At 48.3% G+C, this 14,022-nt stretch overlaps 1 protein-coding gene across 7 annotated transcripts in view; it reads left to right on the top strand.

Annotated features, from left to right (window-relative positions):
• Positions 1–12,146, top strand: part of MEF2D (myocyte enhancer factor 2D) — a 147,627-nt gene extending 135,481 nt beyond the window's left edge. For all 7 annotated transcript variants that reach the window (XM_083590311.1, XM_083590309.1, XM_083590313.1 and 4 more), the window contains 2 exons: positions 3,861–4,080; positions 7,413–12,146. In XM_083590311.1, the coding sequence (XP_083446437.1) occupies positions 3,861–4,080; positions 7,413–7,740 (548 nt within the window). In that variant the 3' untranslated portion in view covers positions 7,741–12,146. The remainder of the gene's footprint in view (positions 1–3,860; positions 4,081–7,412) is intronic.
• The last annotated feature ends 1,876 nt before the right edge of the window (positions 12,147–14,022 follow it).

The following is a 14,022-nucleotide window of genomic DNA, read 5'->3' as shown; positions in this document are numbered from 1 at the left end:
GACTACGACTCCCATTAGCCTCAGCCAGGAGCCCAGAACTGCCATGCTGCCTCGGGCTGATGGGAGTTGTAATCCAAAGCAGCTGGGCTGCCTGTGTGTTTGTCATCCCAAACACCTGGAGAACAGCATGCTGGTGAATACTGCCATTTTCTCTGGCTGTTGCTTCAAGCTTTTTTCTCTCTCTTTCCCTGCACGGCTGATAATGTTCATATAGGAACACATGTGTGCATTGGTTATAGTTTGCAATGCAGGGTGTTTGCTTTAAGACTGTCGGCTGTTCTCTCTCTCCGTCGCCCACGCTGGCCCTTCTCCTCTGATGGGCTGGCAGGCAGAGGTGGATAAGATGCCTGGCGTGATGCAGAGCATTGAAACCTGACCTCCAGGGCAACTAGAAACCATCCACAGCCACCTCTCTGCTTTGAGACATCAGCAGGCCTTGTTTGCTCAGCAACTGATGAGCATACCTTCAAAAACCTGATTTTGAAAAACAAAGCAGCTGAGATTCTTCAGAAGTAAAATCGGATGGCCCCCTTTCCTGTCTTCGACACACTAACTCCTGCTTTGCTTCTGTCGCCTTTTCAAGCGCAGAAGGTGCTCTCTCCCGTCTCGCTGATCCTTGCTGTGGAAGAGAATCTTGCAGATCCCATCCACCCTATTGCACCCTATTGTCCGGGCGGGGTGGGTGGCAGGCAGGTCGCCTCAGAATTTCCCAGCAAAGGCTTTGGCAGCTGTTCACGCTTTGCTCTCAAGCAGTTTTGACAGCTGAGGAGGGGAGGGGTGACAGAAACTGCAGACACCCTAAGCAAGAATGGGACAGTGCAGCCAAGCAGACGGGTGGGGGGATGGACGGACAGACAGGACAGGACGGGACACCCGGCATTCAGGTTGCATTGTGTTCACATCACACCCAGAAAGGCATCTCAGCAGAACTGCCTCCAGGGAATCCTGATGGGAGCTTGACAGCTCCTTGAGAGGCAAGTGAATTTTCCCCTTCTTCAAATATTTGAGGCATTGTCTCTTGGGGTTTGATTGCAACCCCAAGAGGGTTCCCCTCCTCTCCTTGTCATGGGAGTTTCACACAAGGAAGACAGAGACCCGTTTTTCACAGCACAAAAAGCTTTTTTAATTTCAATAAACTTTGGGTGTTGAAACCAACATGAAGCGGAATTACAACAGCAGGTCTGAGAACCGCTGGTGCCTCTTCCCACCCCAAAGCACTGGGGGTGGGGGGTGGCATTTAGTGTGAAAAATAAATCATGCAGAAAACAGGCCCAAACCTTATTGTTTCCCCAGCCCTGAGCACTGCAGTTTTCTGTTTACTGTCTTGGGCGATTCAGGATGGTGTGTTCTCAGGCAACCTTGGCCTGTTCATCCTTGATAACTCTCCTTGATTTTCATGTGAGATAGTTAGCACACTTTTCAGTCCTGTCGTGCTGAACTGTGTGGGTTGTGCCATTTGTTGTCATGTTGCCTACACTGACTGGCAGTGGCTGCCCATGGTTTGGCCAGCCCCATCTAGAGATGCCAGCGCTGATGATGGTGTGATAATTCATTGCCTGCCCTTCACCCTAAAGTCCCAGGGTGGGTTACGATATTAAAACACAACATTAAAAAAACAAGTTTAAAACTACTTACAGCCACAGAAATAAGGCAGGGTCTAGAAATAACACCTCTCAGGTGCCAAAGGCCAGCATAAAGAGGGGCGTCTTCAGCATTCAATGGAAGCTGTTGAGTGAAGGTGCCAGGCTCACCCCGGTGGGGAGTTCCAGGTCTTAGGTGTTGCCAAAGAGACGGCCATCTCCCAGGTCATCTCCATCCTGAACATCTGAGGGCAGTGGAACAACCAAGGCCCCCCCACCCACTGACCTTAGCACCCTAGAGGATCTGGAGAAAAGGAGGTCTCGCTGATATTTAGGACCTGAGTCGTTTAGGGCTTTAAACACTTACCTGAGCGTCTTGAATTGGCCCCGGAAACGAGCCAGGAACCTGGGTTCTACACAGTGCGTGGTGTATAAGAAGTGCACAATTTATTTAAAATAAATAAATAACCCACTGTATCAGCCAGGTTTCCCCCCCCAGCATCTACCTAATTCTGTAACTAAGCTCCCCACCTTCATCCTTTCTTACCTTTATCCCCTCCCCTGTTGTCCAAGTTGCCTTTGGCAACCTGCTAGTTGCTTTGGACCAGAACACTCCCATCAACTCCAGCCGGCACAGCTGCTTTGGAAGCCCAACTCTCATCAGTCCCAGCCATAGGATGCTGCCGCTGGATGGAAGCCTGGTCGTGATGACTGGGGCTGATGGGAGTTGTAGTGCAAAACACCTGGAGGGCACCAGGTCGGGGCAGTTGTTCTTGCACTCCCCTCTTTATCTCTTTTTGTTCTTATAAAATCTCTGCAGGCTACCGCTGCACACTCTGCTACTTTTAACACCACCACCAACAGAACTTTCTAAATTGCGTATTGTTTGTAGCTATAGATCTGTATCCTCCAAGCGTATCTGTTTAGTAGACAAAGTATCCATTCTTCCTCTATGTTTAAGCAACTAATTAATGGCAGAGGTTCAACTGCATCTCATAACCAAACCAACCTGCCAACTCTCACTCTTTGTTATATTCCAAGTGAGGTGTGGCTGGTTATATATAAATGCAATGAACGAATTTGCAATTTAAAATACACTTCCTGTGCTGCATAATCTTGCAGTTAATACTTCCTACCTTTTGTTTGATGGGAGCCATGTCACTACTAGACCTCTAGGAACATTTTGACTCATTGGGCTTCTTTGTGGTCACAGGCAACTGTGACAAAATGCTCATAGAGTGCACACGGTGTGCGGCTCTTCAGCCTGTGGTGATCCAGCTGTGTTGCTTTTAGAGCAGGTTGGGAAATTAGCAGGTTGCTAATACTCCTAAATGTTCCCCGAAAATGGATTCCTGCACATACTCTGCTTGTGAAGCTGCCAGGGGCAGTTGGCTGCTCACAGAAGACAAACGCTGGACTCGAGGAAGCCTTGATCTGGACCAACAGCAGGGCAGCTTCCTACCTTGTTCATGGATACGTAGTCATCTGCACATGACCCCCCTCGTCATCACAGCTGGAGGGGGGAACTGTGATATGCAGGCTTCTTTGGCAGCAATCCTGCATCCAGATGGTCACATGACAGGTCCTCAGCAGCCCACCTCCCTCCCCTCTCAACCTTAAGCAGTGTGTCTATTTTTCCATTCTAATGTTAGCAATGGGCATGTGCATAGGGTGCCATCTTGTGGTAGGTAATTTTATAAACCTTGCTCATGCCTTCCCTTCAGTAGTGTGTTCATTTGCATTTGCTAGATCTGATGAACTGGGCTTCTGGTACACTTAACAGGCTCTCTGTCAGTACAGTGTCTGGGTGTTTTTTGACACAGGGTTTGGGACAGCCTTGCCTTCCAAGGGGCCCCTTTTCCAAATGCCGGTGTGTCTGAGGCTGGTCTGGAGGGATCAGAGACTTGCTCTGTTGGCATTTTAATGGGAGCCTACCGAATTTCCCCTTCTTGAAACAACTTGCCAACCGAAATGCCACTGACCTTTGAAATTTGCACTCTGCTGAATCTTGCAGTACAGTTTTGTAAAATGGAAAAAGTGTACAAAAATGCGTTCTTGTGGGGAAGGCATGCACAAAAATATGTATATTCATGAAAATAACCTGCAAGAAAATATTGCAATCTTTGCAATTCAGGGGGTTAGACTAGAGGATCCTTGGGTCCCTTCCAACTCCACGATTCTATAATTCTGTAGGAATACATCATACTAGGGGAAATTGCTTGCAAAGGCCCTACTGGTGTGTCTTCGGCTTTTGAAACCTTGTCCCCCTTTTCTTTTCAGACTACCAGTTGACCAGCGCGGATCTCTCATCCCTCTCATCGTTCAGTTCACCCACTGGTCTGTCTCTGAGCAACATTTCTGCTTGGCAGCAGCAACAGCAGCAGCAACAACAGCAGCAGCAACAGCAGCAGCAGCAGCAGCAGCAACAACAGCAGCAGCAGCAGCAACAGCAGCAGCAACAGCAACAGCATCTGGTTCCTGTATCACTAAGTAACTTAATGTAAGTACATTGCAATAATCCACCCCTGTTGCGAAATAGGGCAGAATAGTGGCATGGCCAATGTGTATGCATTAAAGGTAAAGGTAAAGGTACCCCTGCCCGTACGGGCCAGTCGTGTCCGACTCCGGGGTTGCGCGCCCATCTCGCTTAAGAGGCCGGGGGCCAGCGCTGTCCGGAGACACTTCTGGGTCACGTGGCCAGCGTGACGAAGCTGCTCTGGCGAGCCAGCACCAGCGCAGCACACGGAAACGCCGTTTACCTTCCCGCTATAAAGCGGTACCTATTTATCTACTTGCACTTAAGAGTGCTTTCGAACTGCTAGGTGGGCAGGAGCTGGGACCAAACGACGGGAGCTCACCCCGCCGCGGGGATTCGAACCGCCGACCATACGATCGGCAAGTCCTAGGCGCTGAGGTTTTACCCACAGCGCCACCCGCGTCCCCAGACGTTGCGTTACATGTGTGCAAACAGATAACAGAGTGTGCATATAGGCTACGCACAGTCACCATACACGCACATTCAGCACACACCCTCACCAAACATACAGGCGCGGAGGACTCAATGTCTTTCTTTCTCTCCCTCAAGAGAGTCTAAAGCGTTGGAGAGACAAGACCAGGAAGGCTCCATTTGACCCCTAGGCCTGAGGTTCCCCACCCCTGAGATAAACCATCCTCTCTGTCCCTTTGAGATTTTCCTTTGAGACCTTGCTTTCTTCATACATGCTTTTGCTGCCATCTCATCTCCTCCCTGCCTTTCCACTGCTGGGCAGTGATGTAAATTTTTACAGCAGCAATAACAGTCATAGAATCGATAGCATCTTGTCCTGAGAGATGTGAGGAAACAGGTAAGGAAAGTCACTGGAGGAGGAAGGATGCTAAATTATTCCACTGAATTGCAAACAGCATGTGGAAACAGATAACTTTTTAACAGGACGTCCCCAACCTGGTGCCCTCTGTGTTTTGGACTACAGTTCCCCTCAGCCACAGCATCATCCAGCCATACTGGCTGGGGCTGATGGGAGTTGTGATCCAAAACATATAGAGTATGCCTGAGTATAGCAGTAAAGGTTGGGGCAAAGCTTCAGCCCTCCTACAACACATTTTGCCATTCTAGCATAAGTGATGCACAAATAGAGGCAAATTGCCACAATTCAGGCAGGTCGGCAGAATTCAGAATGTAGAATTCTGTCTTGCTTTTTGAGTGCATATGCAGCTCTGCCCTCAAAGCTTCCCACTTACCATAAAACCTCTGAATTTCTCCCCAGTGTGCAGTGTTTGAGTCAAACAAGATTGGTGTGTGCCATGTCAGCAAAATGGATGGTGTGTGTATGTGTAGAGGGTGGCTGAGCCCAAGCAATACTACCATGAGGTGGAACGTGGGTCAGAACATTCCCGCCACTTGCAAGACTGTGATCCAAAGTTACGTGATCTAATTGGAACACAGATTTTGCAATTGCTTGCTTCAAGAACTAGGCTTTTTTGTGGGGCAGGGTATAAACTACATCCTGGCCTACAGTTACCAAAAAATGTCAGTGCTGAGCTCTGCTTTCTGTCCCAGAGCATCCTTCAGCCATGATCTCTCCTCAGTCACATGCTGTGCTGCTGGCAGAAATTTCTTGACGGACGGCTTGGGGGAACTGACATGAATCTGTCACTGGAACAAACAACCCAACCGGTCACCATCTCAACTTCCGACCTGCGAGAGGCCAAGGGCTGGTTGGTTACATAAGCAAGGCCAGCCAAATGACTCTGTGTTGACTGAATCTAGTGGAAGAGGCGCCTCTTTTGCCCCAGGAGCTCTGCAGCTCATTTGCAAAGCCCACAGCTCAGCAGCAGAGGACAGTCTCTCCCTCAGAAGGTCCAAGGTTCCCTTGCTGGTATCTTCCAACAAAAGGGACCTCAGTTCTAGGCAAAGGACCCCTTCAAGATCCCCAAGAATCCAGAGCCAGATGGACCCAGGGCCTGATGCAGTTGAAGACAACTCTCTGAATGCTGACATTTTCAAGGCCACAGCTCAATGCTAGACCACCTGCTTTGCATTTGTTTCTCCTTGCAAATTTATAGAGAGAGAGTACACCAGACATGTAAAATAACCTGCAGCTGAACAGATCATAAGAATGCCAAATTAAAAAGTATATACGCTAAGACATTGAGAGTCCCTTGTTGGCTCCAGGAAATTTATGTGGACATCTCTGGTCTCACTTGCAGGTCTCGCTATCCAAACACAATGCATTCTCAGGAAATTATTTGTTAAGCAAGCATTTGCATAACAACGATTTCCATTGATTCCTAATTGATTTCTAATGCGTTCCTGACCACGGAATTTCAACCCCCAGAATAATGAAAAAACTTGGGGAAACCTTCCAAAACCTTGCAAAAGGGCGAACAAGGAATGGGGGGGGGAATGCTCTCTCCTCCTTCCTCTTCCCCTCCCTCCCTCCCTTCTACCATGGTTTCTGGCAAAATGACTGCCACAAACCACAAAAAATACGGGTTGTTTAAGGCTGCTTATTTGTTTACAGTCCTACATGCAGGTCCAGCTGTTTGGCTGTCTGAATCTGCAGTGTGTATAGCAAGGTGTGGGTACTAATTCCTCGTGTCTGGATAAGTCAGTTTTTGTATAACGAGCATTTGGATAGTGGGACCTGCGTGTAACACTAAACCAAAGCATAGCGTTACATGTTAGTGTTCACCACACCTGGTAGTAGGCAGGGCCAGGGGAATTCTGAAAGAAGTCCAAAAGAAGAAAATATGTTTTTTCATGTGCTTTTCTTCTGCTGCTGTGTGCCCCTCCCCCAAATAATTTCTCAGTCAGCCCCTAGTTCTTTCCGTACTCAGGCTTGCAATTCTCACTCAGTTGCTCTTTCTTCCCTTCACTCGCTCCTTTTTAAATGCACTTCTCTGTAAACGACTGCTCGCTGTGGGTTTCCCACCCTATCTTTTCTTTTTTGAAGCTGCCCCTTGCAAATCAACCCCAAAGGCCCACACTCCCCCTGTAGGTGGTCCCAGCCTTGGGGCATTCAGGAAAAGGTGTGAAATCAAACTAGGAGATCTCAGGTCCCGGCCTCCCAGGCCTCTTATTTCCAAATCAGTGAAGTTTGGAATGGTTCGTTCCGCCATCTTGATTCAAAATGGCGCCCATAGATGAAAACTACCTCCTCCGTCTCAGGAACCTTCAACTTTTTATGTGTGTGTATGATGTTGTATTGTGTTTTTACTATTTTTTGTTGGGAGCCGCCAACAGAGAACAGGTGAACAGTCCCGTTTCCAAAACATATGCTGGATAAATAAATGAGCCCCTGTGTGCCTGTCTCTCTCCCCCCCCCCCTGCAGACAAGGAACCCACCTGTCCCACGCCAGCACCTTGACCGTCAACACCAACCCCAACATCAGTATCAAGTCGGAGCCTGTTTCACCCAACCGGGAACGCAACACGGCCACCCCGCTCTCCTCCTTCCCTCACCAGGCCCGGCATGAGCCTACGGGACGTTCCCCCGTCGACAGCCTCAGCAGCAACGCCAGCTCCTACGAGGGCAACGAGCGGGAAGATCAGTCCCGGGCCGACTTTGGCTCCTCTCTCGGCCTCCTGAGACCCACGGCCGAGGCCGAGGGGGAGAACCCGTCCGTGAAGCGCATGCGGTTGGACGCTTGGGTGACATAACTGCCTCCCCCGGTGGCCCAGCGCCCTCCGTCAGAGCTGGTTTCCGCTCTCCTGCGTGTGTGTCTGGGGGGGCGGGGGAGGCAGTGGTTGGGGAGGTGGGGGGGACGAGGAGGGGAGGTGTGGGAGGGGGGAGGCACAGGGTGGGCCGGGTGGGCGGGAGGGGGGCTTATTATAAACTGCCTGAGAAATAGCTTTAGGATTTTGTAGGCGTCCGTTCTAGCGACATTATGCAGTACATTAAAAAATAAAAAAAAGGCTCTTGAGGACCGTTTTGAGAGCCACTCAAAAGTCTGACTATATAAACCCCCTCACTGGTCACCAAACTCTCTCCCAGCCCTGGGTCCCACCTGACACAGCCCCTCGTGCGAATGCCAGCCCTGGGCTAGGCCGAGGCTGGTGAAAGGAAACGTCTAGGTTGGGAGGGGGTGGGAAGGGTGGGGTATCTTGGGTGGCAGATGGGGCGAGGCTTGGCAGGCTGCCATTTATTTGTCTATGGCTGGTCCTAACGTAGAGACGAGAGAGAGAAGAGTGCCTTTGGAAAGTCAGAGTCGTTACAAAGAGCTAGGAGGAAGCGTGTCTGTTTGCAGGCTTTGGGTGACAGGGGCAATAGGCAGCTCAAGGACATTAGCTTTAAGGTGGGGGGCAGTTTCTAGTTTGGCACAACTTGGCAGAAGGATGGTGGAGATTGGAGACACCTGCTTCGAATCTCGCCTGACGATGTCTTGTACGGAGACATGGTTGTGTGTTTCGTTTTGCTTTGTTTTTCGTTGTTGTTTTTTTAAAAAAAGAAATTAGTTTATCCAGGTAAACGAAGGCTGGAGAAATGCAATAGCTTTAAGAGAGCTGAATCTCTAATCCGGTGTTTCCCAAACTTTTGATAATCTGGGATGCAGGGGTTTTTTCCTGGAGGGAAAACAAGAGGCACACTTTGTCCATAGAGCTCCAAAAAGGGACAGCTCCGAGGAAAAGGGGCATGAACTCTCCTTGTCCAGTCCATTTGGCCCCCCGGGTTACAACCCGCCCACAGGATTGGACCTCTTTGCGGCTACCCAGGCGTCAGTAGGGTTCTTCGCTTGTTTGTGTTGATGTCACTTCCCTTGCATTGATGGATGCATCCGACATGGTGGCTTAATGCTCCCAGTCATGCTGGGCTCCTTTTCTCTTGTGTGGCGCCCCAGGGTTGGCAACTGGGAATTGTCCCTCTGGCAGGGACAAAGGAACAGTGGAAGAGGGTAAACTGGGGCAGCCACTGAGCTGGGGTGTGTGAACATCCACAGATGGGGAACAGTCAAGGAAGGTGGTCCTTCCATTCTAGAAAGCTTTCCCTGAGTTGATGTGGTCACGACTTTGCATTATAGCTTCACGGTGTGCCCATGGTCTATGCTGTCTTCTCTGCAGGGCAACACACCCTGAGAAGTCCTCCTGAGAGGGTCAGGTTAAAAATGGGGCACCTTGCAATCTAGAGGGTGGTGATGCCAGGCATGGGCCATCCACTGTCCTGCATCACAGGGGACTCTGCTTCAGGGGAGCTTGTTGGGGCCTCTTCACACTTGCCATCACATGTTCACTCGCAACCACAGTTCCCATCAGGGTGCTTGCCTCCCCCCCCCCCATACCTACTTACCCTCAGTGCATCCTTCCCCCATTTTACTAGGCTGAAATCTTAGGCAATTACTTGAACAGGTTTTGGCTGATCCAGCCATCGAGTAAATATGCATAAATTGGAGGAGAAAAAACAATCATTTTGGAGGAAAGAAAAAACAACAACCCCTGGCCTCACTTGGACTGAGTATGCAGCCTCTGAGAAGGACCATGGGCAGTTTTTTTTGCTTTTGTTTAATATGTATTTATTTAAATAATCGGTGCCCAGGCAATGGAGAGGGCAAGGTTTTTATAAAGTCACTTAAAATGTTTTTGAATGGGTTAACTTAACCAATTGCCTGACTAAGGCTGCAATTCTCACCTCACTTACCTGGGAACAAGTCTCACTGAATTCAACAGGGTTCACATCTGAGTAAACGTGGTTGTGAATGGGGTAGCCCTGATTTTTATGGGTTTATTTTTTAAAAAAAGAACCTGCTGGGTGAAAAGGCTCTCAAGAAGATATCCCTGGCTGTGTTGATTAGGAAGCACATCAAAGGGCCCCACTTCAATTAATTCATAAGGGAATCAAACACTTGTAGGCTTCCCCTTTCTCTTTGGTCTGAGTAGCTGCACAGAACAGTCCATGCCCATCTTTCCAGCAGCAATCCTGGGAGCAAATCTTAATGGACTCTCTGGACATCTAGGATCGCATGGTTGTCCTCTTACGAGGAGGAGGGGTAGTCAACCTGCTGCCTTCTGGATGCTTTGGACTACAACTCCCATTGACCCCAGTCCCCACAGCCAATAGTGATGGGAACCGTAGTACACAACATCTAGAGGGCACCATGTTAACTATACATGTCCCAGAGCATTCCAGCTTTTGCAAACTCACTTTGCTAGTCCCTGTCTTGGCTCCTGACTCCAGGAGCAGACGGGTATCCCTCATCAAGTGGAGCCTTGAGAGTCCAGGGCAGGTGGGTCAGATGATTTGGCACCAGCAAAAAGCCTGTGGGCAGGGTGATTTGCCTCTTCCCTTTCCCACGGAAAAACCCTGTGTCCCTCCACGGGGAACTGAACTACGAAAGGAGGGCAGTCATGTTGTTAGCTCAGGAATCTTGTATCGAAGGGCTGTCTGGGAGCTCCTGGAGGGGAATGGTGGGGCGCATTTCTCTGCTTGAGAGCTGCCAAGTGGGGCAGGGGGTATCAGGGCTCAGTGTGTCGGATTTTTTAAAAATATTTGGGCGGGTAGGGGGTTAGGCTTTGTTTACGTTCATTCTTGTCCAGAGTTTGTGGGCTTCCAAGCCCAGCACGACCTGCAGGCTTGCTTCCTTGGCTGTCTCAGCACGCAGGGCATCCTTTGGCATGGAATCGTTCTGGCTCTGCCCCTCCTGCGGGGAGGGCAGCTGTTGCTCCTGCAGTAGCCCCCCGAAAAGCTTTCATAGTGGTTGGGGAGAGAGGCAGAGAGGCATGCAACTCTGGGCAGGCAGAAAGGGGGTGGCTTGGTGCATGGGGAGAGCAGGACTGCTCTGCCGCTCCCCAGGTGCAGCTCAGAGTGTGTGTGCATCCATTCGTTGCAAATATCCCCCCACCCTGCCCTGCCACCGTTGCAGTGGGATGTTGCAAGCCGCTGCTGCTGGTTTTGTCTTTTGTGCATCCACAAATCCTCTGTGAATCTTCCACGTTGACTTCCCTTGGCCACCCACCCTCTTCCCGCACAGCTTTGCATATTCCCCCAGCTAGCCTGCAAATAAATGTTTTTTCCTCCTCTTGTCAGGAGACTTACGGCAGGAATCGCGGACATTTCACGAGAAAACCACCCCCATCGGCTAAATAAGCCTACCTGAACACCAAAGTTGATGTAACTTTGGGTGGAGAAACATGGGTGTTTTCATACTTTCTTTTTGAGGGGCTGTTTTGCTCTCTGACTTACAAGTTGTGTGTGGCTTACAACTTGGGAGCCCTGGTTTGGAATGGAGGGGGGTGTTTGAGCAAGAGAGAGAGAGAGAGAAATGGACCCATGGCTTGTGGGGCAGCAAAGTACAGAGGAAGGAAGGACCAAGAGTCAGCTGGCCAAAAGTCAGCAGTGGGTTCATTGGGGATCTGGGGTAGAAACAACTCAACTTTATTAAGGCGGATCAGGCTTGCAATATGGCAACTCTTACCATTTGTGGGAGGGCACTGCAGAGGGAACTGGCATTTGCACTCTTGGTTTTTTGGAAAGAAGGCCTTTGTGGTGTTTCCATCCATCTGGGTTAATTCATTGTTTCACACCTGGGACTGTGTAATTCTACCCGTCCTCCTCCTCCACCTTCTCATTTTTGAAAGACGAGCAGAAGAATGACAATCTGAAATCAACACCCTTGTTTGTATTTCTATAAATATATTTCTCAAGATCTTTTAATTTTATTTCTTGTGTTCATCCGTACTGTTGACAGTTACATTGTGTATATTTTTTTTTTAATTTGGAAAAAAATAATAATTTTTTTTGGCGTTTGTATAGGGTTTTAGTTTTAAAAAGTTATCTATATATAAATATAAATATATATATATTATATATATTTTCCATTTTTAAAAAGGGGTGTTGCAAAGAAACACAAAATTGCACGATTTAAATATGACTTTAGTTGAAAATGCTGCAGTTTTTAGAGATGTGGGGGGGAAATGGAGCTTATTTATTCTCAAAGGCTACAAAAAAAGTGTACAATGCATGAAGAGAAAACATTTACAAGAAAAAAGACAAAAAAAGACAAAAAAGTGTAACCTGAACAAAGTGTAGCGTTTTGAAAAACACACAAAAAAATTTAAACAACAAAAATGGCTAATATATTGTGTTTGGCTGGTTCGCTTTTGGTTTTTAAATGTTTCCTTTTTTTTCTTTGAGAATGAAATACAATAGTGTATATTTTCATATAAGAAGTATGCACTGATATGTTTAAAAAATGATATATTACTTTCTAAAAGCGTGGTTACTTAACCAAAGTCTGTTTCTGCTCTTTTCCTTTTTTAAAAAAAATTAAGAATCTCTCTATGGTTCCTCAGACATTCAAATGTTGGGGTTTAAATATAGGTGATGTTGTCCATAGGTTCCTATACACTGCCCTGAAATTATGGTGGGGCCTTACAATTCTTTATAAAAAACAAAACGTGTATATTAATAGCCCTAGTAGTGAATGAAAGCTTGAAAATGTAGTTGCAGCATCCTCTAGAGAGAGGCTGGAGGACCTTTCTTCAGGGTTCAGGGCCACATTCCTTTAAAGGCAACCTTTCAGGGGCCGCATGCCAGGAGTGGGTGGGGCCAGAAGCAAAAGTGGGCGGAGCAACAGATGCGACTCTCACCCTTGTCCACTCCAGCTTCACAAAAGCCGCAGGTTTCTACATCACTCTCTCCCTATTCACCCATCATGCAAGAGGTGCAATCACAGTTCAGGGATGCAGGGCCAGTGTGTGGCCTTGAGAGAATTGCCCCCGCCCCCCCGGCCTGAGATGCCCTACTCCTGCCCTAGAGGTATAGCTTTAAAAACGCCCCCACATAACACATTTGCTACAGACACTGGGCTGGTTACCACGTGAAGCTCCTTGATGAGGGATTGTGTGAATCCAGCCCCCTTCTGTATTCCAGCATCCCTCCGCCCCTCTTCCATTGAGATTTGGGGCTGAGACGCAAGTGGGCAGCCCCTTCCAAAGCCCTTTTCCTGTAGTCTAAGAACACCAGGCTTCAACACCATTCTAGGAGTTGGGATGATGGCAGCTGCAAAAGGCCTCTGGGTTGCTCCAGACATGGTGAAGTGAAGAGATGTCTCTGATTTCACAGCTCTCGATACTGGCAGCACGTTGGCTTCTGTGATAAAGGTGCCAAGTTATAGCCAACATAGTAAACCTATCAATTGATGGCCCATAAATTTCAACACACTTATTTGGAGTAGAACTGTTGGTGATAACCCACTGTTTTGAAACAGATCTAAAAACAATTACCCATACTGAAAACTATTCATGAGGGCTTTAGTATCATTAACGACATTTTATCAGTCTGTGGGTCCCCTTTTTATCCCCACAACAACAACCTAGCAAGGTAGGCTAGGCTGAAAGCGAGCGTGAGCAACCCAAGGTCTCCCTGTGATCCCAATGGCTGAGTGCGGATTTGAACCACTGGGCCACATCTAGTCCAACCCCTTGCAATGCAGGCTCAAATTGCAATGGGGCTCAAATTCACATTCCTGAGATTAAGGGTCTCATGCTCTACCAACTGAGCCATCTTAGTCCACAAGGCTTATGCTCTCTGGGGCTGATAGCTGTGCCCCAAAATGGCATTCCTGGCTTATGGGAGTTGGAGTCCTAGGTGGTTGGAGGGATCCATTCATAGTGCCATGTTCCACATTGAACCATCCCTGGAGACTCTTTCTGCTTCGGAAGGCAATACTGGTGAAGTCTTGCATATGCTCCTTTATGCTACTAAAAGAATATCCTTTTTTGCAACTGCCAAAGAACCCTAAAAACACAGGAGAGCCTCAATTTACAGCCCTTTCATGAATTAAGAGGGCTATTGGTTATTGTACTGGGAGAAACCAGCATCCTCTTTAGGTAACCTTTGTGTGAGCTGTCACTCCATCGTTTGATTCCAAAGGTCTGGTGGGAAACAGAGATTGGACAACCCTGAATTTTTCTGTCACTTTTTTACTTTTATGCATTGCATTGATCTTC

The sequence above is a fragment of the Podarcis filfolensis genome (genome assembly GCF_964270895.1).
Source record: "Podarcis filfolensis genome assembly, chromosome: 16".
Lineage (NCBI taxonomy): Eukaryota > Metazoa > Chordata > Lepidosauria > Squamata > Lacertidae > Podarcis > Podarcis filfolensis.
Note: the sequence above shows the minus strand (reverse complement) of the source record. Positions and strands in the feature narration are given on the sequence as shown.